The sequence below is a fragment of the Drosophila biarmipes genome, unplaced genomic scaffold (genome assembly GCF_025231255.1).
Source record: "Drosophila biarmipes strain raj3 unplaced genomic scaffold, RU_DBia_V1.1 ptg000005l, whole genome shotgun sequence".
Lineage (NCBI taxonomy): Eukaryota > Metazoa > Arthropoda > Insecta > Diptera > Drosophilidae > Drosophila > Drosophila biarmipes.
This window is the reverse complement of record NW_026114527.1, coordinates 1646414-1669856: the sequence shown is the minus strand read 5'-3', so window position 1 is coordinate 1669856 and position 23443 is coordinate 1646414. Positions and strand designations below refer to the sequence as shown.

The window sequence follows — 23443 nt, the reverse complement described above, 5'->3', positions numbered from 1 at the left end:
TGTATGGTCTTTTTAAAAACAAAAAGAAAACACTGAACTGTTTCTAAAAAATTTCAAGAAAAATGACTTTTCATACTGTAACGAACTGATTTCTTTGATTTCTGCTCGCTACGGTATTTGTGCGGCTAGCTCAGTAGATTGTGTGTGTTCGTCCCACCAAATTTATATAAACGTGACCGTCCAGTAGTTCAGTGAAAAAGCACAGAATTCTTGGGTTCGGAGTTGGTTTATTGCGGGTATGACTGCAGTCGGCTTTATAACTTGCTCGTCTCGCTGTCTCCGACGGTGTGGGTTGTCTTGTCGCTCCTCGAAGATCCTTGACCGTTGATTGCTCCTGACGTGGCTGGCTGTCTTGTCGCTCCTCGAAGATCCTTGACCGCTGATTGCTCCTGACGTGGCTGGCTCGGTGACTGCTCGGCCACGATTCAGACTCGCTATGGGGTCAGCCGTGCGGGCTTAGGGAAGCGTCACCGTTCTCAGACTAGAGTGAACAGACTGACGAGCTCTCCAGGATCACTCCTCTCGATACCCGACCGCCTGTCCCTTGCTCTGTCCCGGATGGTCCCACGGGCTTCCGCTCAGATCGTACGGACAGTCAAGGCAGAACGCCAGGGAGCTGTCTCGCTTTTCACTTCGCTTCTGTGCCTCGTGTAAACGAACGTTCCACCCTAGCCTCACCCTTCCGCGTACTGTCCGTGCCGTTCCTGCGTGCTCGGTCCTCCTTGCGTGGCCGTTGCGGTGTGGTGTCCTGATTGCTGGTGGCGATATCCTGCGAACTACTCCTGACAGGTGGCTGTAGGTCTTGACTTCTGTGCTGGGTTCGAGGGTATACGCCGATCCGGGACTTCTCTCCCTTCTGGCTCGTGACTCTCAGGGTTCTGTTGCGCCGCTCCGGGACTTCTCTCTCTTCTTGCTCGCTACTCTAGGAGTTCTGTTACGCCGTTCCGGGACTTCTCTCCCTTCTGGCTCGCTACTCTAGGGGTTCCGTTGCGCCGCTCCGGGACTTCTCTCCCTTCTGGCTCGTCACTCTAGGGGTTCTGTTACGCCGCTCCGGGACTTCTCTCCCTTCTGGCTTGCTACTCTCGATTTCAAATCTCAGTCTAGTAGACCCTTCAGGCGTACCGCCAGGACTTCGTCGGCAGGACAGAACAGAACTTAGCCGTGTGGCGCCTCCTTAGACCTCAGCCACCTGTGTCTCAGTTCGGAGATTCCTAGTAATCCCAATCCCGAACGTCTCGACGTGACGATCTTGCTCCTCGTAGGCTCCCACGGCGCTGCTTCCGACGACTCCTTGCTCTCGACTGACTGCTCGCTCTTGACTGACTGATCTCGACTAAATGCTCTCGACTGAATGCTCTCCACTGGATCACTGATCTGAATGCTCTCGACTGCATGACTGATGCTGAATGACTGATGCCGCTGCCGCGGGTTTATATAGGGCCTCTGGGACCCGTTATTTCCCTTTTGCACACGGCCCGGCAAAACTCTCCACACCGGGTCCAAAGTCCATGGTTTCTGTTTGACCCTCTTGTCCTTGACGCACTGCCTCCCGCCGCCGTCCAGCCTGATGCCGCCGTCCCGCTGATCCCGGAGACACATGCAACATGTTTGTGTGCCGCACCGCTGCTGAGCTGTGGCACCTTCTTTCCAAAGTCCAAAGTCCGGCGGCGTCCCGTTACTCCTTTTTGCACACGGCACTCTCGCTCCGCCCGGCACTATTCAACTCCTCACATTCCCCCCTTACTTCGGGAAAGATTAAGAAAACTCAGCGCTCCCACTCTCCGGCGTTCCCTTGTATATCCTAGCCATTGAGTCAGGGCGCATCTCGTTCCGGTTCCCTCGGTGCTCCCTCGTTGCTCCCTCGACGTTCCCTCGACGCTTTCCATCTTGTTTCCTTTCCACAGCGCCGGTCGTCCTCCGTATAGCAATTTCAAATCTCCCGCGCCGATCCTCCATCTGTTCCCACTGGGCACCGATATTAATCAGCTATCGATACCCAGATATCGATATCGCTGGTGCGGCGTTGCCACTTGCGAGCCGCAATGTTCATCATCACCGATATTTCCATTTTCTTGTGCCCATCGATCGCACTATCGTCCAGTGCCAATCGACCGCCTATCGAGGCGCCCGCTTCCCTGTTGAATGGTGAGTCTGCAAAATTGGAGACTTCTCAAGGTGAGTTTCCATTTCCTTTTTCCAATTTCGCTCCTATCCTTTCGGCGACTTTCCTTCACTTTCCTCCTTCATTCGCCCTCAGCTGGCTGACCCGGCCCCACGCGGACTTCTTCGTGAGCGGGAGCGGAGAGGACTCAGAATTCGCTTCGCAGCGGGTAAGTTGGAGTTTTTTGGTCTTTGCCTCCGCCCTAACCCTTCCCCTTCGCTTTCAGGTTGCTGCCATGTATGCCCCCTTCTTCACGCTTTCAGCCGCGCTCCCGCCCTCTCCGGTCATTAGCTTTGCGTGTTAGATTTTCACGATTTATTTTTTACTACTGCTCCATGAAAACTCTCATGCCCGCGAGCCCCAGCCTCACGCGATACGTGCGTCCGCCACTCCTGATCCGCACGCTGCGCCTGCCGCCCAGGTTGCGAGCCTCGCGTACCGCCGGTTCCTCCGCGATTCCTGTGGGCCTCTCCTGCTCTGGGACTCCCAGCCATCGCTGGCCTTCCGGCGCCGACATCGTCCGTGCCAACTTAGGACGCGCCGCCGATGAAGCTTGGCCTTCCACCTCCCGTCGGTTCCGGCCATTTCCACGGTCCCCTCTCCTAAGGCTCCGCCGCTTCCGCCTCATCTCGCGTCGCTGCCGGTGTCGTGGGCCCTGTCCCTGGAGTCGATGGCCGCGTACTCGGTGTCGGCGAGGTCCATAGGTCCGGCCGTCCACGGGTTCTGGGATCCATCGGGCTCACCCGAGGTCCCGTCTCCTCCCAAATCCGGGGCTCCTCCACCATCGCCTTCTCCGCGGGGCCCTCCGGCCATGTCCAGACGACCGTCTTGCCACCACCTCACGCCTTCGGCCACGAACGACCGCACGCTATGGGTCACGTGCGCCGCCGGTATGTCCGTTCGGACGTGGTGTCCCACCGGGTCTCCGGGTTGGTATTGCGGCGTGTCCGGCCGCGGGTGCGCTCCTACCGCCGGCGGCCGTTCGAACCTCGGCGTGGGTGGTCGCGCGGGTTTCCACCGGGGAGATTCCCCGCCGTGACTCGCCGGTGAAGGTGGCGTATCCGGTTGCGGCGGTGGTGGCGACCGGACAGGGAGCGCCTCGCCTTTCGGTGAGGGTGGTCGCGTCGGCGAACTCTCGTTCCGCGGCGTAAGCGGCACCTCCGACAGCCAGCCCGGCAGCCAGCCCGGCGGAGAGGCAGCCCGAACGTCGGCCACCTCCTGGGGCGGCACCCACGGTTCGGCGACTTACCTCGGAGTGGGTGGGCATGCCTGTTCCTCCCACAACTGCTGCTCCTCCTTCTCGGCCCGTCGCAAACGGGCCTGCCATTCCGGGTCCTCCTCCATCTCTCGCAGTTGAGTCTCTTCCGTCTTCCGCCGCGCCTCCAGGCTCAGCCGAAACTCCAGCGTGGCGGCTGCCACCTGCTCCTCGTGGCTGCGGGGAGTCCGTTGCTCCGCAGGTGGCTCCTCGCTGGCCCACTCGACATGGGTGGTGCCGGTTGGGATGCGGCCGTCGGTGTCGCTGGTGGCCTTCTGAAGCCGCCACCTCCTCTGCTCCAATCGACGTCGCTGTCGGAGCTGATCACCGGATCGGGCTTCCTTCGCCTCGAGATCAGCCGCGAGGTTCGGGTAGGCCGTGTGGTGGACCCCCCTTGCCCCATGCTAGATCTCTCGGCCGGCTGGCGGGCAGTCATCGCCTTCTTTGCGTCGCTCCTTGCTACTCGGGTACTCATGGTGGTGTTCTCGCTAAATGACCGTCTGCCGCCGGCCGTTCCTTCCTCGACATCTCGGTTCTAGGCCTTACACTTTGCTCGGTACCGCTATTTCTCACAGCCTCCCTCCTTTTCCACTTCGTTTTTACGGTACAGCTCTCTGACCTGTACCGTCTTCCCCCTTCCTTCGGCGGACTATCGCTGGACATTTTCCTTTCAGTCATCATCGAGCGATCGGACGTTCCGGTCTACTGTTTGTGTCTTCTCTGCCCTCCAGTTGGAAAAATTCCTTTTTTCCCTTCGAGATGTTCTTTATTCCTGAGCATCCTCGGAAGTATCCTTGGGCTCTTTCCTTATGTCCTTTGTGTATCCTTGGAGGTATCCTTGGACCCCTTTCCTCGTGTCCTTCGGGTATCCTTGGAGGTATCCTTGGAACCTTTTCCTCGTGTCCTTCGGGTATCCTTGGAGGTATCCTTGGACCCCTTTCCTCGTGTCCTTCGGGTATCCTTGGAGGTATTCATGGACCCCTTTCCTCGTGTCCTTCGGGTATCCTTGGAAATATCCTTGGACCCCTTTCCTCGTGTCCTTCGGGTATCCTTGGAGGTATCCTTGGACCCCTTTCCTCGTGTCCTTCGGGTATCCTTGGAGGTATCCTTGGACCCCTTTCCTCGTGTCCTTTGGGTATCCTTGGAGCTCTCCTTGGACCCTTTTTCTTGTGTCCTTCGGGTATCCTTGGAGCTTTCCTTGCCTTTTGTCTACCGTATCTGTTTGTAGCTGCTCGATGGTGTTCTGTGTTTGTTGTTGTTTCAGCTCGCTCACGTGGATGGTCCTCTCTTTTTTTGTGTTCACGTGCCGTATTTTGCAGATTACTGGTGACGCAAAATCCGTGACCTGGTAAGGTCCGTCGTATCTTGGGACCAACTTTGCTGCGAACCCCTCGGCCGCCTTCGACAAATGATGTTCCTTGGCCCACACGACGTCTCCCACCGCTGGTGTCCATTGTCTCCTCCTCAGGTTGTAATGCCTAGCCTGATCCTGGGAGGCTCTCTCCAGATTCCGCCTTACAACCTCGAAGATTTCCCCGAGTTTGTTTGCCTTCTCCCCTGGGGTCTCAGTGGGTCGTCCTGTTCCCAAGGTCTCTCTGTCGTATAGGGCGCTCGGCAGTCTCGGTTCTCTGCCTTGAGTAACAAACGCTGGCGTGTATCCTGTGGATTCCGAAACGCTCGTATTTACTGCCAGCATGATCTCAGGCCATTTCTCGTCCCAGTTTCTCTGATCCTGCCCTGTGAACTGCGCTATCATCGTTTTCACGGTCCTGTTTGCTCTTTCTGTCGGGTTCTCTTGCGGGGTATATGGAGCCGTGAACTGTTGCTTGGCTCCCATCTCGGCCAGGAAACTCTTGAAGATTTTGCTGTTGCTCCGTTGTCCGTTATGACTACCTTAGGGACCCCAAACCTTGCGATGATGCGCTCCCTGAACGCTTTCTTTAGGGACTCGGCTGTCGCGCTCCGCAGCGGCACCAATTCAGCCCACTTGGAGAACCTGTCTATCAGCACCAGCAGCATTTGGTTGCCGTGTTTTGAACGCGGCAGGGGTCCGACGAAGTCTGCGCACACTGTAGACCACGGTTCCTCTGGCAGTGTTACTGGTAGTGGCTGCCTTGATAATGCGTCTGCCACTACATTGAGTTGTCCCTTCCTGTACTCCTTTTCGGTCGTGGAGTAGTTTTTCTCAGCCCCGTTAAGCGTTCGGCTTGAGTAAGAGATCACCTTTTCGCCCCGTTCGGTTTCCTGGGTCAAAATGGCCCCAATACCGTAATCACTTGCGTCCGTCTGCAGGACAAATGGTTTTTCAATATCCGGGCACGCCAGTACAGGGTCTGCCACCAGCCTTGCCTTTACCTCTTCGAATGCCGACTGATGTTCCTGTGTCCACACCCACTTGTTGCCCTTGCGCAGCAGATCGTTGAGTGGTGTGACTATTTTTGCGAAGTCAGGTACAAATCGCCGATACCATGAAGCTACTCCCAGGTACTGTCGGAGCTCTCTATGACCCAAATACAGCAGCTTCTTCTTGAAAAACTGGCATTTTTCCGGGTTTAATCTCAGATTAGCTTCTTTCAGTCGCCGGAATACCTCTTTCAAGTTTGCTTTGTGCTCTTCTAGTGTGCGTCCGATCACTATGATATCGTCCTGGTACGCAAATGCGTGCGGCGACATCTCGGGACCAATTACCCGATCCAACACCCGCTGGAAGGTCGCAGATGCCGAATGGAGTCCGAACGGCATTACTCTCCACTGAAATAAGCCCTTTCCCGGCACTGTAAATGCAGTGTACTGCCTGCTGCTTTCTTTCAGCGGGATTTGACAGTAGCCATCCTTCAGGTACAAGCTGTTTATGCAACGTGCCTCTCTTAGCTGGTCGAGGATATAATTTATTCGAGGCATCGGGTAGGCATCCTTTATCGATTTGGCGTTGATCTGCCTGAAGTCGACGCACAGTCTCCACTTGCCCGTCTTCTTCCTAACCATCACGATGGGAGAACTGTATGGGCTGGTTGAGTGCTCTATGCATCCCATTTGGAGTAGCTCGTCCACCTTCGCGTTGATCTCCCCTTGAACTTTCGGATTCTTCGGGTAGTATCGCTGTTTTATTGGCTTGTCGTCCTTCATCGTTATTTGATGCTCTGCCATGTTCGACGTTCCTGTCATGGTTTTAAAACTGGCTAGCTCTGCCTCCAGGAACTTTGCTGTGTCGTCATACTCTGCTTCCTGCTGTACGACTGCTACCGATAGCCTCTCCTCAAACCACCCATTGTGTCGGTTCCTGGCCGGATTCTCACCTCGTGTCCAGCGCACCTTATCTCGGTTCCGACTTGAGTTAGAAAGTCCCATCCTAACACCAATGAATCCACTACCCCTGGTAGTATCAACAGGTTCATTGGTCATTTCTTCGTGTCTCCTGGCTATCTATCTCCTCGCATCTTCTGCACGCGACCAGCGTTGGTGGTGACGACTTTGCCTTTGAGAACTTGTTTTCTTGGGCGAACGCTTCCCGCTCCTTTTCCAGTTCGTCAAAATAACAAATAAAAAATAAAAAACGAGTGCGAGCTGGGGGTGTAACGAGGCGATGTGCATACGAAATGTTTCCCAGCAAACACTTCTTCTAAGGTCTCCCTGGTATCCTGATGCATTCTGGCGTTTTTCGCGTGAAACGACATTTGAAATTCCAATTGCGAGTACATTTTCCGTGCGTTTCGCCTCACCTTCAATTATTCAAACAGAAGGAGCGGAGAAAAAGCGAAGAAAAAGCGAAGAAAACTACAATTCAGCACACAGACACCAAAAAGTTGGCGTGCCATTTTAGCATTTTTGCGTATTTGGAAATTTAGACATCGCCTTGCCGTCTCGCTTGCCTTTGGATTTTTGCATATTGCCAATGCTTTTTTATTTCGCTGTTTCGGTGGCCGCAACACAGTGTTGCCTGTAAAAGGAGCTGTTTGCTGTAATTCGAAACGCCTGCCAGGCGACAACGGCCCAGCATTGTTTAACATTTCGGTTCGCTCAGGGATGGGGTTTGGGTCTGCTTTTCCTCTGACCCACTTGCTCCTCGCCTCGAATGAATCACTTCTGGTTCCAGTCTTATCTGCCAGCGGTACGAAGTCGCTAATCACATAAATTAGGGTCGTGGCCCCACAGAAGAGCCTCGCCGGGTGCAAGGGGCAAGGTACGCCGTCGTCATATCTCCACTTTCAAATCTGTGACGCAGTAAAATAAAAGGGAAAAGCGGAGAGTGCACATTTGACCCATAAATTAAGCGTAATAACTTTCGAATTTCGGCGTTGCACTGGCATTCTCGGTTTTCACTTCAATTACGAAACTCCAAAACACAAAAAGGCCAGTTGCCCTTCAGAGGCAGCCAGAATTCTGGCTCCTCCAGCTTTTGGCCCCAAAAACCGATTCATCCCGACCCAAAAAAAGCGGCTGAGAGGTAAAAACAAACCGGTTGGGTGTTATAAATTCGGGGATTGCTTTTGACTCACGGTTTACCGTTAAGACCAGGGAGTGCAGGCCCTGGCCATAAATCTGATATCAAGCCATTATATTGCACTGAAGTTCATTGATTTAATGCCTTCAACCCGCAGCGCAATAAGCCCAAATGAATAAGGTAACAAGAATTCGGGCTTAGTATTTCATTGGCCATCGAAATGTTTTAAACAATCTCGAGAGTCACTGAATGTCCCATAAAAGATTGATCTTCTATTAATTACATATAAATGTATATATGTTTTAATAAGTTAACTAACTGCTGCGAACTAAAAACAATAAAAACAAGAGGACAAAACATGAATTTGTTAACTGCCCAGTGATTGATGGCAGCGCGTTGGGTTAATTGCACACCCATGGCCATTACAAAATATAACCATAGAGGGCCTTGGCAATTGATTGACATATCGCCCGGCAGTTATCGCATCGGGAAATGTAGAAGTGCGCACGCCAACTTGTTGCCGCTGCAATTTGGTGGCAACAATGGCGAAAGGCGAAAGGGGGAAGGGTTGCCAGGGCGGCCGATGGGCACGCACAGCTGGCCAGGGTTTCCGTTTATGGTGCGAGTTCGAATACGGCTATCACACTCTATGAAATTTATTTTGATTCCGGCACTTTTTACGCCCTTAAGAAGATCCTTAGGCTTGGGGTGCAGTTTTCCTTTATGATCTTTAAGGTGTCTTTCGCAGAATAGTTTAGTGGCCTCGACATCGTCTGCATGCGATCATGTAGTCTTTAAATGACTCACTGAAACCCTGCTTTCGTTGCCTGACCTGATCCGACAGCCTTGTAAAGAAATCTCTCGGCAGAAAGTAGAGATGGAAGCTCTCAATGAACTCGGCCCAGGTTTTCAATTGTTTATTGTTGGCGATAAACCACTTCAACGCCCTTCCTTTCAGCAACTCCGGCATTGCTCGGGGGATCATGTCTAGGTCTAGACCGTAGGTGTTGGCGGACCATTCGACTTGTTCCAGGAACTCGAACGGTTTCTCCGCCCCGTCGAACCTGAATGACCACTTGCGGACTTGTTTTGCGACCCTTGCATACTCCTCCTGGCTGTGTCTAGAGGTCAGCACCGTTGTCTTCCTGTCCTGGCTTGACTCTCTCCTGTGGGCCTCCCTTTGCATGTTGTCGACGCTCAAGCTTGCTACTAGGTTATCCCCTTCAGCGTTAGCTAGCGTGATACTCGGGCAGGTTCTGTCGTAATACATGGCTTCCAGCTCAGCCCAGATTTCGGAGTAATACTCCGACAATGTCCTCCTCATGTCCTCTAATCTGCCGTCCAGGACAACATTAAGCCTTTGTGCGACATGGGCGATGTCCTCCTTGGCTGGCTGTCTTGTCGCTCCTCGAAGATCCTTGACCGCTGATTGCTCCTGACGTGGCTGGCTCGGTGACTGCTCGGCCACGATTCAGACTCGCGGGCTTAGGGAAGCGTCACCGTTCTCAGACTAGAGTGAACAGACTGACGAGCTCTCCAGGATCACTCCTCTCGATACCCGACCGCCTGTCCCTTGCTCTGTCCCGGATGGTCCCACGGGCTTCCGCTCCTATCGTACGGACAGTCAAGGCGGAACGCCAGGGAGCTGTCTCGCTTTTCACTTCGCTTCTGTGCCTCGTGTAAACGAACGTTCCACCCTAGCCTCACCCTTCCACGTACTGTCCGTGCCGTTCCTGCGTGCTCGGTCCTCCTTGCGTGGCCGTTGCGGTGTGGTGTCCTGATTGCTGGTGGCGATATCCTGCGAACTACTCCTGACAGGTGGCTGTAGGTCTTGACTTCTGTGCTGGGTTCGAGGGTATACGCCGATCCGGGACTTCTCTCCCTTCTGGCTCGTGACTCTCAGGGTTCTGTTGCGCCGCTCCGGGACTTCTCTCTCTTCTTGCTCGCTACTCTAGGAGTTCTGTTACGCCGTTCCGGGACTTCTCTCCCTTCTGGCCCGCTACTCTAGGGGTTCCGTTGCGCCGCTCCGGGACTTCTCTCCCTTCTGGCTCGTCACTCTAGGGGTTCTGTTACGCCGCTCCGGGACTTCTCTCCCTTCTGGCTTGCTACTCTCGATTTCAAATCTCAGTCTAGTAGACCCTTCAGGCGTACCGCCAGGACTTCGTCGGCAGGACAGAACAGAACTTAGCCGTGTGGCGCCTCCTTAGACCTCAGCCACCTGTGTCTCAGTTCGGAGATTCCTAGTAATCCCAATCCCGAACATCTCGACGTGACGATCTTGCTCCTCGTAGGCTCCCACGGCGCTGCTTCCGACGACTCCTTGCTCTCGACTGACTGCTCGCTCTTGACTGACTGATCTCGACTAAATGCTCTCGACTGAATGCTCTCCACTGGATCACTGATCTGAATGTTCTCGACTGCATGACTGATGCTGAATGACTGATGCCGCTGCCCTGCGGGTTTATATAGGGCCTCTGGGACCCGTTATTTCCCTTTTGCACACGGCCCGGCAAAACTCTCCACACCGGGTCCAAAGTCCATGGTTTCTGTTTGACACTCTTGTCCTTGACGCACTGCCTCCCGCCGCCGTCCAGCCTGATGCCGCCGTCCCGCTGATCCCGGAGACGCATGCAACATGTTTGTGTGCCGCACCGCTGCTGAGCTGTGGCACCTTCTTTCCAAAGTCCAAAGTCCGGCTGCGTCCCGTTACTCCTTTTTGCACACGGCACTCTCGCTCCGCCCGCCAAGTCTCCGCTCTCTCCTTCTCCATTGTTGGTCTCCAAACTCTCTTGGTCTCCGAACCCTATTGCTCTCCAAACTCTCTCGCTCTCCAAATTCCCTTGTCTCCAAACTCTCTTCCTCTCCAAACTCTCACGTTCCCAAACTCTCACGTTCTCCGTCCTCGATCTCCAAACTCTCTCGTTCTCCGTCCTCGATCTCCAAACTCTCTCGTTCTACGACCTCGCTCTTCGCCGCGCCGCCACTACGCGAATTCGCCGCGTACCTGGTGAGCGTCCGGCCATCTGCTGCTGGGATTTGTGGGGAGTTATTCAACTCCTCACATTCCCCCCTTACTTCGGGAAAGATTAAGAAAACTCAGCGCTCCCACTCTCCGGCGTTCCCTTGTATAACCTAGCTGCGGAGGCTTCCGTCGCCGATGTCTCCTTGATCCCTCGCAGTGTTACTGGTAGTGGCTGCCTTGATAATGCGTCTGCCACCACATTGAGTTGTCCCTTCCTATACGCTATTTCAAAGTCATACTGCTGCAACTCCAGGGCCCATCTGGCGATCCTTCCTGAAGGGCTCTCGATACTGTTGAGCCACTTCAGCGCCATGTGGTCGGTTACCACCTTGAAGTGGTACCCTTCCAAATACGGCTTAAGTTTCCGGATCGCCCAGACTATTGCCAAACACTCCTTTTCGGTCGTGGAGTAGTTTTTCTCAGCCCCGTTAAGCGTTCGGCTTGAGTAAGAGATCACCTTTTCGCCCCGTTCGGTTTCCTCAGTCAAAATGGCCCCAATACCGTAATCACTTGCGTCCGTCTGCAGGACAAACGGTTTTTCAAAATCCGGGCACGCCAGTACAGGGTCTGCCACCAGCCTTGCCTTTACCTCTTCGAATGCCGACTGATGTTCCTGTGTCCACACCCACTTGTTGCCCTTGCGCAGCAGATCGTTGAGTGGTGTGACTATTTTTGCGAAGTCAGGTACAAATCGCCGATACCATGAAGCTACTCCCAGGTACTGTCGGAGCTCTCTTACTGTTGACGGCGGCTCTAATTCGGCAATGGCTGCTACCTTTTCCGGATCCGTGCCTATCCCGTCGCTAATCACTCTATGACCCAAATACAGCAGCTCCTTCTTGAAAAACTGGCATTTTTCCGGGTTTAATCTCAGATTAGCCTCTTTCAGTCGCCGGAATACCTCTTTCAAGTTTGCTTTGTGCTCTTCTAGTGTGCGTCCGATCACTATGATATCGTCCTGGTACGCAAATGCGTGCGGCGACATCTCGGGACCAATTACCCGATCCAACACCCGCTGGAAGGTCGCAGATGCCGAATGGAGTCCGAACGGCATTACTCTCCACTGAAATAAGCCCTTTCCCGGCACTGTAAATGCAGTGTACTGCCTGCTGTTTTCTTTCAACGGGATTTGCCAGTAGCCATCCTTCAGGTCCAAGCTGCTTATGCAACGTGCCTCTCTTAGCTGGTCGAGGATATAATTTATTCGAGGCATCGGCTAGGCATCCTGAAGTCGACGCACAGTCTCCACTTGCCCGTCTTCTTCCTAACCATCACGATGGGAGAACTGTATGGGCTGGTTGAGTGCTCTATGCATCCCATTTGGAGTAGCTCGTCCACCTTCGCGTTGATCTCCCCTTGAATTTTCGGATTCTTCGGGTAGTATCGCTGTTTTATTGGCTTGTCGTCCTTCATCGTTATTTGATGCTCTGCCATGTTCGACGTTCCTGTCATGGTTTTAAAACTGGCTAGCTCTGCCTCAAGGAACTTCGCTGTGTCGTCATACTCTGCTTCCTGCTGTACGACTGCTACCGATAGCCTCTCCTCAAACCACCCATTGTGTCGGTTCCTGGCCGGTATTCTCACCTCGTGTCCAGCGCACCTTATCTCGGTACCGACTTGAGTTAGAAAGTCCCATCCTAACACCAATGAATCTACTACCCCTGGTAGTATCAACAGGTTCATGGTTAGTCGCTTGTTCCCGAATGCGATCTCCACCTCCAGCTGTTCATCGATTCCGCCGCACCTTCCGTCTGCCAACCTAAATTGCCGCCGTGTCCTCGTAATCCTCCCGAGGGCAGCCAGGTTGTCCGCCAGTTCCTTGCTTATAAAGCTCGCTGTTGCCCCGGTGTCGATCGTGGCCATGTACGTGCCTCCCCCAATCGTCACCGCTGCGGACAACTGCTGCTCCTCCTCGATTAGCTTGCCCGTTAGTTTGGAGAGGTAGCATCTTGCGACCCCCGCCCGCCTCTCTGCGGCTGAGGTCGCTGGCATTTCCAGCCTGCTGGCAGCACTCGACGCTCCTGACACCTACTTTCCCGCATACCCAGCAGAACAACAGGCGTTGGAGTCGACATCCTCGTGTCCAGTGTCCGTGGCCGCCGCACCTTCGGCAGGCCTCATGGGGGTCTGCAATGTGTGTCGTGCCCCGCGGCCTCTGTGTTGTGTTTGGCGGTCTCCACACCGTGTTCGCTGGTTGTATCTGTTGCTGCTGTGGTGGCGTCCATTGGCCTCCTCGTGGTGCTCCTGTTACCTGCTGTCGTGGGACTCGTTGCGGCGGTGAAAAGATATCGGAAGAAGTTTAACTCAACTACCCAATTTTTTTTACGAATTGTAGAATACACAAGAAAAAACTTCCACTTCGATGTTCATTAAATAATTTATTTAAGCTGTTTGTATTCTTAGAAAACACCAATTATGAAATATATAGTAATGGTGACACATGTGTTTAAAACTTAGTAAAAAGAAATTCATGGTCCTATCAGGTTGTCTCTTATAATGGATTCTTTTAAGAGATTTTTTGAAAATGATCCCCGTAAAAATGGATACACGCAACTTATTTATTGTAATTATTGCGGATCTGATACTCATTTCGAGAAGAACTGCTCCAAGAAACGCGATCAAGAGAATATTAATAAAACCTAGTATAACTTAAAAACATTATATAAGCAATTAGTAAGAATATAATATATTAAAATTCATTCCAAATATTCAGATTCACACCAAATGTTTACACAATTTATACATCCTTTTACAATGCTTATTTGTGGACGCTCAGGATCGGGAAAAACAACCTTTTTAGAAAATCTAATCACCAAAAAGAATGATCTTTTTAATATTTCAATAGATCGAATTATTTGGTGTTATGCAGAGGAGAGTGCCAAGCCCAATTACGAAAAGATTAAATATTTTAAAGTAGCTCTTGAAACAATTGAAAATGAAGTAAATGAAGCTATTCTTTTAATATTGGACGATTTTATGATGGGAGCGTTTAACAAAAATGTGTGTGAGCTTATTAAAGATTAGCCCAATAGGAACTTATCAGTAGTAGTGGTGACTCAGAACAAATTTCTTAAATCTTCGCACACCAGGATATTTTACTAAATACCAAATATATTGTTGCTTTCAAAAATCCTTTTGATAAGCTTTAATTTCAATGTTTAGCAAGACAAATTTATCCTGAAAATCCAAGAGTCTTAATCGCTTGAAAGCGAACCAATTGTTAAACAATGATAGAGAATTTAAATGCAAACGAAAATATTTTACCAGAAAAACGAAAGTTAAGAAATACTTCTTTTCTGAATAGTAAAATAGATATAAAAAAATTAGGATTGGAAAAGGCAGTGTTAAGTGTGAAAAATTAAAAACGAAAACAATACAATACAATATCGAAATCTTAGATATGTAACAGGACGTGAGAAGTTAACACGATCGGTTCGAAGAAAAAATCCAGTACAAACTGGTAAAAACAAAATTAATTGGATTTCGTTTCAATAACTAAAATTAAGAGACCAACTTTAGGTTATTCAAAAAAGATTTTTATCACATTGCTTAGTAACGATTCTATGAATGTTTTCCCTGATAACGTAAAGTGCGCATTTACAAACATTGTTAATATCCCTGAAGACATGAACGACGACTGGGAAGTCGGTATTACATATATGTATTTGAATAATTACATTAAAGATACACCTAATCAAGATAAAAGTGTTGAAGAAACCGAATTTGTTAGTTTAATAAATGCTGAAACATAGGTATAAAAATGTATCCCATGAGTCAAAAATACCTGAAAATGGATTGATTTTTATTTACACGAACATAATAAAACCAAGGTCAGTAGGTAGTAAAAGACCAAGATGCCTTTGTGTAATGCATTATAACGGAAAAGAAAAAAATATTCAATTTAAAAATATTGAATATTATCCTTTGAATATACGGTCCCCAAATTAAATCTCAATACTAATTACGGATTCAAATGGAAACAGTATTCCATTTGAACCTTCAGCTGTTCCTAATTTCGTTACTCTTCACTTTAAAAGAAGGTTACCTCTATATGCAAAGCATACCTAAACACTCTATAAATAAAAGAACATACACAAAAAATATTTACTTAGAACGTAAACAGTCATCAGTGAAATCTAATTAGGATTATTAGGTAAATCAGGGTGGCGGGGGCTTAAGCAACATCGGAAGCCTTTATGTATCACCCCGAATAGTGCAACAAGGACGAGGAATCGGAAATTTTTTTAGTGGTCCTTTTAATTACATTAAATCACTTTTTCTTTCGGGCATAACTGCTATAAAAAATCAGGCCGCTGAGACTGGTAAGGCTGTATTAAATAAACTTGGGAGAAAGGCGCTGAGAAATATAATTCAAGAACACCCCATACAAAGTTTTATTCTATGAACTGAAGAAGTCTCATATAATACAATTGCTTCCTTGGACGGTGCCTCCTCAATCGAATTTGTTTGCTACGGAAATGGTGAAATGTACCGAGATTTATCAAGTGTTTACCTACGACTTGTAGTGCAACTTAGAAAAAATGATAACAACGTTATCGAAGGAAATGCTGTCGGTGTAGTAAACAATATCTTACATTCAAGATTTAGAAGTTCCTCAGCTTATTTAAATAATATTCTGGTATCATTATAGAGCGTATTTGCAAACAATTTTAAACTATGGGAGTCATGCCTCTGAAAGTCACTTGGCCTCCGAAGGTTATTTCCCAAATTTTGGAAGAATAACAGCTGGGAAATTTGTTTATCCCAACACGAATGAAACTCTTAGAAATGTCGTCAAAATAGTAATACGGTTGAATTATTCGTAAAATTTCATGGAGATATATTTAATCAAAACAAACTGCTTGTTAATAATGTTGATTTAAGAATTAATTTCAATATTGAAAAAACAGCATTTTATTTAATGGAAACCGACACTGAATCAAATTTAAAGATACTAGAAACACAACTTTTTATGAATCACATAACAATTAACCCCAGCATTTTATTGGCTCTTCGTCATGTTTTACAAACAAAAAATGCTCTATACCCATTCAGCAAATTCGAAGTCAAATCTTTTACAATTTATCCGGCCAACAATACACTGTCAATAGATAACGCATTTATTGGTCAGCTACCAAATTTTCTGGCTTTTTGTATAGTTAAAAACCGTTCATACTCAGGAAACCGGACCCGTTTAACTTTGAACATTTTAAAGTTCAACGCTTTAATCTATTGGTTAATGGAGTTCAAGTTCCTTCCCAGGCTTTAGAATTTGATTTCTCTAACCCGGAAAAGGTTCAAAGCTCCAGAAGTTATAAAATGCTATTTAGATCATGTGGAATAAAACATTACGATCGTGGACTGCAAATTACAAAGGAAATGTTTGATACAAACAGTTTTATATTAGCCTTTGACTCAACTGCTGATCAATCAAATTCAACTGTATGTTCAAATTTGATCTCGCAAGGTACTATAAGAATCGAAGGAAGATTTTCCCAACCACTTACTGAAGCAGTCACTTACTTAGTATACTGTGAATACGATTCCATGCTTGATATTGATAAACATAGAAATATTCGAACGCTTTTTTAAAATGAATACTTTACAAGTTCAACATTTGCTTTCTAAGCATTCAAAAACGCTATCTGTTTTTAAAGGAGGCTTTCCTTCGGACCAGTTACCGAAATCTATTTTAAAGTATCCCGCTTTAATAATTGCGAACACCGATGATTCAGATCAGAAAGGAACTCATTGGATTGCATTCTATTTTGATAGTAACAGGTCAGCAGAATTTTTCGATTCTTTCGATTCTGGACAATATCCCCAGAAAAAAGAATTTATAAAATTTTTAAATCCTAACGCCTATAAATATTTTTATAATAAACAACAACTACAAGGATATCGTTACTCTTCACTTTAGAAGAAGCTCTATATGCAAAGCATACCTAAAAACTCTATAAATAAAACATACACAAAAAATATTTACTTAGAACATAAACAGTCATCAGTGAAATCTTATTAGGATTATTAGGTAAATCAGGGTGGCGGGGGATTAAGCAACATCGGAAGCCTTTATGTATCACCCCGAATAGTGCAACAAGGACGAGGAATCGGAAATTTTTTAGTGGTCCTTTTAATTACATTAAATCACTTTTTCTTTCGGGCATAACTGCTATAAAAAATCAGGCCGCTGAGACTGGTAAGGCTGTATTAAATAAACTTGGGAGAAAGGCGCTGAGAAATATAATTCAAGAACACCCCATACAAAGTTTTATTCTATGAACTGAAGAAGTCTCATATAATCCTATTACTTCCATGGACGGCGCCTTCTTAATCGCATTTCTTTGCTTAGGAAATGGTGAAATGTACCGAGATTTATCAAGTGTTTACCTACGACTTGTAGTGCAACTCAGAAAAAATGATACCAAGGCTATTGAAGGAAATGCTGTCGGTGTAGTAAACAATATTTTTTACATTCAATATTTAGAAGTTCCTCAGTTTATGTAAATAATATTCTGGTATCGCAGAGTGATAATAATTATCATTATAGAGCGTATTTGCAAACAATTTTACACTATGGGAGTGATGCCTCTGAAAGTCACTTGGAAGAATAACAGCTGGGAAATATGTTTATCCCAACTAGAATTAAACTCTTAAAAATGTATTCCAAAAAAGTAATAAGGTTGCATTAATTGGAAAAATTCATGGAGATTTATTTAATCAAAACAAACTGCTTGTTAATAATGTTGATTTAAGAATTAATTTCAATATTTCAATATTAAAACATTACGATTGTGGACTGCAAATTACAAAGGAAATATTTGATACAAACAGTATAACGCAAGGTACTATAAGAATCAAAGGAAGCTTTTCGCAACCACTTATTGAAACAGTTACTTCTTTATATACTGTAATTACGATTCCATGCTTCAATTTGATAAACATAGAAATATTTGAACGCTTTTTTAAAATGAATATTTCAAAAATTCAACATTTGCTTTCTAAGCATTCAGAAAAACGATCTATTTTTAAAGGAGTCTTTCCTTCGGACCAGTTACCCAAATCTATTTAAAAGTATTATATTTTGATAGTCGCAGGTCAGCACAATTTTTCGATTCATATAGACAATATACCAAAAAATATAATTTGTAAAAATTTTTAAATTAAACGCCTATAAATATTTTTATATTAAACAACAACTATAAGAATATTTTTCTAATACTTGCGGTCATTATCGCCTGCTGTATGGTCTTTTTAAAAACAAAAAGAAAACACTGAACTGTTTCTAAAAAATTTCAAGAAAAATGACTTTTCATACTGTAACGAACTGATTTCTTTGATTTCTGCTCGCTACGGTATTTGTGCGGCTAGCTCAGTAGATTGTGTGTGTTCGTCCCACCAAATTTATATAAACGTGACCGTCCAGTAGTTCAGTGAAAAAGCACAGAATTCTTGGGTTCGGAGTTGGTTTATTGCGGGTATGACTGCAGTCGGCTTTATAACTTGCTCGTCTCGCTGTCTCCGACGGTGTGGGTTGTCTTGTCGCTCCTCGAAGATCCTTGACCGCTGATTGCTCCTGACGTGGCTGGCTGTCTTGTCGCTCCTCGAAGATCCTTGACCACTGATTGCTCCTGACGTGGTTGGCTCGGTGACTGCTCGGCCACGATTCAGACTCGCTATGGGGTCAGCCGTGCGGGCTTAGGGAAGCGTCACCGTTCTCAGACTAGAGTGAACAGACTGACGAGCTCTCCAGGATCACTCCTCTCGATACCCGACCGCCTGTCCCTTGCTCTGTCCCGGATGGTCCCACGGGCTTCCGCTCAGATCGTACGGACAGTCAAGGCAGAACGCCAGGGAGCTGTCTCGCTTTTCACTTCGCTTCTGTGCCTCGTGTAAACGAACGTTCCACCCTAGCCTCACCCTTCCGCGTACTGTCCGTGCCGTTCCTGCGTGCTCGGTCCTCCTTGCGTGGCCGTTGCGGTGTGGTGTCCTGATTGCTGGTGGCGATATCCTGCGAACTACTCCTGACAGGTGGCTGTAGGTCTTGACTTCTGTGCTGGGTTCGAGGGTATACGCCGATCCGGGACTTCTCTCCCTTCTGGCTCGTGACTCTCAGGGTTCTGTTGCGCCGCTCCGGGACTTCTCTCTCTTCTTGCTCGCTACTCTAGGAGTTCTGTTACGCCGTTCCGGGACTTCTCTCCCTTCTGGCTCGCTACTCTAGGGGTTCCGTTGCGCCGCTCCGGGACTTCTCTCCCTTCTGGCTCGTCACTCTAGGGGTTCTGTTACGCCGCTCCGGGACTTCTCTCCCTTCTGGCTTGCTACTCTCGATTTCAAATCTCAGTCTAGTAGACCCTTCAGGCGTACCGCCAGGACTTCGTCGGCAGGACAGAACAGAACTTAGCCGTGTGGCGCCTCCTTAGACCTCAGCCACCTGTGTCTCAGTTCGGAGATTCCTAGTAATCCCAATCCCGAACGTCTCGACGTGACGATCTTGCTCCTCGTAGGCTCCCACGGCGCTGCTTCCGACGACTCCTTGCTCTCGACTGACTGCTCGCTCTTGACTGACTGATCTCGACTAAATGCTCTCGACTGAATGCTCTCCACTGGATCACTGATCTGAATGCTCTCGACTGCATGACTGATGCTGAATGACTGATGCCGCTGCCGCGGGTTTATATAGGGCCTCTGGGACCCGTTATTTCCCTTTTGCACACGGCCCGGCAAAACTCTCCACACCGGGTCCAAAGTCCATGGTTTCTGTTTGACCCTCTTGTCCTTGACGCACTGCCTCCCGCCGCCGTCCAGCCTGATGCCGCCGTCCCGCTGATCCCGGAGACGCATGCAACATGTTTGTGTGCCGCACCGCTGCTGAGCTGTGGCACCTTCTTTCCAAAGTCCAAAGTCCGGCGGCGTCCCGTTACTCCTTTTTGCACACGGCACTCTCGCTCCGCCCGGCACTATTCAACTCCTCACATTCCCCCCTTACTTCGGGAAAGATTAAGAAAACTCAGCGCTCCCACTCTCCGGCGTTCCCTTGTATATCCTAGCCATTGAGTCAGGGCGCATCTCGTTCCGGTTCCCTCGGTGCTCCCTCGTTGCTCCCTCGACGTTCCCTCGACGCTTTCCATCTTGTTTCCTTTCCACAGCGCCGGTCGTCCTCCGTATAGCAATTTCAAATCTCCCGCGCCGATCCTCCATCTGTTCCCACTGGGCACCGATATTAATCAGCTATCGATACCCAGATATCGATATCGCTGGTGCGGCGTTGCCACTTGCGAGCCGCAATGTTCATCATCACCGATATTTCCATTTTCTTGTGCCCATCGATCGCACTATCGTCCAGTGCCAATCGACCGCCTATCGAGGCGCCCGCTTCCCTGTTGAATGGTGAGTCTGCAAAATTGGAGACTTCTCAAGGTGAGTTTCCATTTCCTTTTTCCAATTTCGCTCCTATCCTTTCGGCGACTTTCCTTCACTTTCCTCCTTCATTCGCCCTCAGCTGGCTGACCCGGCCCCACGCGGACTTCTTCGTGAGCGGGAGCGGAGAGGACTCAGAATTCGCTTCGCAGCGGGTAAGTTGGAGTTTTTTGGTCTTTGCCTCCGCCCTAACCCTTCCCCTTCGCTTTCAGGTTGCTGCCATGTATGCCCCCTTCTTCACGCTTTCAGCCGCGCTCCCGCCCTCTCCGGTCATTAGCTTTGCGTGTTAGATTTTCACGATTTATTTTTTACTACTGCTCCATGAAAACTCTCATGCCCGCGAGCCCCAGCCTCACGTGATACGTGCGTCCGCCACTCCTGATCCGCACGCTGCGCCTGCCGCCCAGGTTGCGAGCCTCGCGTACCGCCGGTTCCTCCGCGATTCCTGCGGGCCACTCCTGCTCTGGGACTCCCAGCCATCGCTGGCCTTCCGGCGCCGACATCGTCCGCGCCAACTTAGGACGCGCCGCCGATGCGGGCTCCACGGGCGCCGAATGTTGACGTTTGAAGCTTGGCCTTCCACCTCCCGTCGGTTCCGGCCATTTCCACGGTCCCCTCTCCTAAGGCTCCGCCGCTTCCGCCTCATCTCGCGTCGCTGCCGGTGTCGTGGGCCCTGTCCCTGGAGTCGATGGCCGCGTACTCGGTGTCGGCGAGGTCCATAGGTCCGGCCGTCCACGGGTTCTGGGATCCATCGGGCTCACCCGAGGTCCCGTCTCCTCCCAAATCCGGGGCTCCTCCACCATCGCCTTCTCCGCGGGGCCCTCCGGCCATGTCCAGACGACCGTCTTGCCACCACCTCACGCCTTCGGCCACGAACGACCGCACGCTATGGGTCACGTGCGCCGCCGGTATGTCCGTTCGGACGTGGTGTCCCACCGGGTCTCCGGGTTGGTATTGCGGCGTGTCCGGCCGCGGGTGCGCTCCTACCGCCGGCGGCCGTTCGAACCTCGGCGTGGGTGGTCGCGCGGGTTTCCACCGGGGAGATTCCCCGCCGTGACTCGCCGGTGAAGGTGGCGTATCCGGTTGCGGCGGTGGTGGCGACCGGACAGGGAGCGCCTCGCCTTTCGGTGAGGGTGGTCGCGTCGGCGACCTCTCGTTCCGCGGCGTAAGCGGCACCTCCGACAGCCAGCCCGGCAGCCAGCCCGGCGGAGAGGCAGCCCGAACGTCGGCCACCTCCTGGGGCGGCACCCACGGTTCGGCGACTTACCTCGGAGTGGGTGGGCATGCCTGTTCCTCCCACAACTGCTGCTCCTCCTTCTCGGCCCGTCGCAAACGGGCCTGCCATTCCGGGTCCTCCTCCATCTCTCGCAGTTGAGTCTCTTCCGTCTTCCGCCGCGCCTCCAGGCTCAGCCGAAACTCCAGCGTGGCGGCTGCCACCTGCTCCTCGTGGCTGCGGGGAGTCCGTTGCTCCGCAGGTGGCTCCTCGCTGGCCCACTCGACATGGGTGGTGCCGGTTGGGATGCGGCCGTCGGTGTCGCTGGTGGCCTTCTGAAGCCGCCACCTCCTCTGCTCCAATCGACGTCGCTGTCGGAGCTGATCACCGGATCGGGCTTCCTTCGCCTCGAGATCAGCCGCGAGGTTCGGGTAGGCCGTGTGGTGGACCCCCCTTGCCCCATGCTAGATCTCTCGGCCGGCTGGCGGGCAGTCATCGCCTTCTTTGCGTCGCTCCTTGCTACTCGGGTACTCATGGTGGTGTTCTCGCTAAATGACCGTCTGCCGCCGGCCGTTCCTTCCTCGACATCTCGGTTCTAGGCCTTACACTTTGCTCGGTACCGCTATTTCTCACAGCCTCCCTCCTTTTCCACTTCGTTTTTACGGTACAGCTCTCTGACCTGTACCGTCTTCCCCCTTCCTTCGGCGGACTATCGCTGGACATTTTCCTTTCAGTCATCATCGAGCGATCGGACGTTCCGGTCTACTGTTTGTGTCTTCTCTGCCCTCCAGTTGGAAAAATTCCTTTTTTCCCTTCGAGATGTTCTTTATTCCTGAGCATCCTCGGAAGTATCCTTGGGCTCTTTCCTTATGTCCTTTGTGTATCCTTGGAGGTATCCTTGGACCCCTTTCCTCGTGTCCTTCGGGTATCCTTGGAGGTATCCTTGGAACCTTTTCCTCGTGTCCTTCGGGTATCCTTGGAGGTATCCTTGGACCCCTTTCCTCGTGTCCTTCGGGTATCCTTGGAGGTATCCATGGACCCCTTTCCTCGTGTCCTTCGGGTATCCTTGGAAATATCCTTGGACCCCTTTCCTCGTGTCCTTCGGGTATCCTTGGAGGTATCCTTGGACCCCTTTCCTCGTGTCCTTCGGGTATCCTTGGAGGTATCCTTGGACCCCTTTCCTCGTGTCCTTTGGGTATCCTTGGAGCTCTCCTTGGACCCTTTTTCTTGTGTCCTTCGGGTATCCTTGGAGCTTTCCTTGCCTTTTGTCTACCGTATCTGTTTGTAGCTGCTCGATGGTGTTCTGTGTTTGTTGTTGTTTCAGCTCGCTCACGTGGATGGTCCTCTCTTTTTTTGTGTTCACGTGCCGTATTTTGCAGATTACTGGTGACGCAAAATCCGTGACCTGGTAAGGTCCGTCGTATCTTGGGACCAACTTTGCTGCGAACCCCTCGGCCGCCTTCGACAAATGATGTTCCTTGGCCCACACGACGTCTCCCACCGCTGGTGTCCATTGTCTCCTCCTCAGGTTGTAATGCCTAGCCTGATCCTGGGAGGCTCTCTCCAGATTCCGCCTTACAACCTCGAAGATTTCCCCGAGTTTGTTTGCCTTCTCCCCTGGGGTCTCAGTGGGTCGTCCTGTTCCCAAGGTCTCTCTGTCGTATAGGGCGCTCGGCAGTCTCGGTTCTCTGCCTTGAGTAACAAACGCTGGCGTGTATCCTGTGGATTCCGAAACACTCGTATTTACTGCCAGCATGATCTCAGGCCATTTCTCGTCCCAGTTTCTCTGATCCTGCCCTGTGAACTGCGCTATCATCGTTTTCACGGTCCTGTTTGCTCTTTCTGTCGGGTTCTCTTGCGGGGTATATGGAGCCGTGAACTGTTGCTTGGCTCCCATCTCGGCCAGGAAACTCTTGAAGATTTTGCTGTTGCTC

At 50.1% G+C, this 23443-nt stretch overlaps 2 protein-coding genes across 2 annotated transcripts; both read right to left on the bottom strand.

Annotated features, from left to right (window-relative positions):
* Positions 1-2785: 2785 nt before the first annotated feature.
* On the bottom strand, positions 2786-20799 carry LOC127011679 (translation initiation factor IF-2-like). The gene is made up of 3 exons (XM_050889686.1): positions 20653-20799; positions 3478-3757; positions 2786-3405 (listed from the first exon to the last, which is right to left on the bottom strand). Exons 1-3 carry the CDS (start codon positions 20797-20799, stop codon positions 2786-2788), a joined length of 1047 nt encoding a protein of 348 aa, XP_050745643.1.
* A 139-nt stretch (positions 20800-20938) lies between these two features.
* LOC127011678 (translation initiation factor IF-2-like) lies at positions 20939-21641 on the bottom strand. Its single transcript, XM_050889685.1, has 2 exons — positions 21564-21641; positions 20939-21532 (listed from the first exon to the last, which is right to left on the bottom strand). Exons 1-2 carry the CDS (start codon positions 21639-21641, stop codon positions 20939-20941), a joined length of 672 nt encoding a protein of 223 aa, XP_050745642.1.
* Between the last annotated feature and the right edge of the window lie 1802 nt (positions 21642-23443).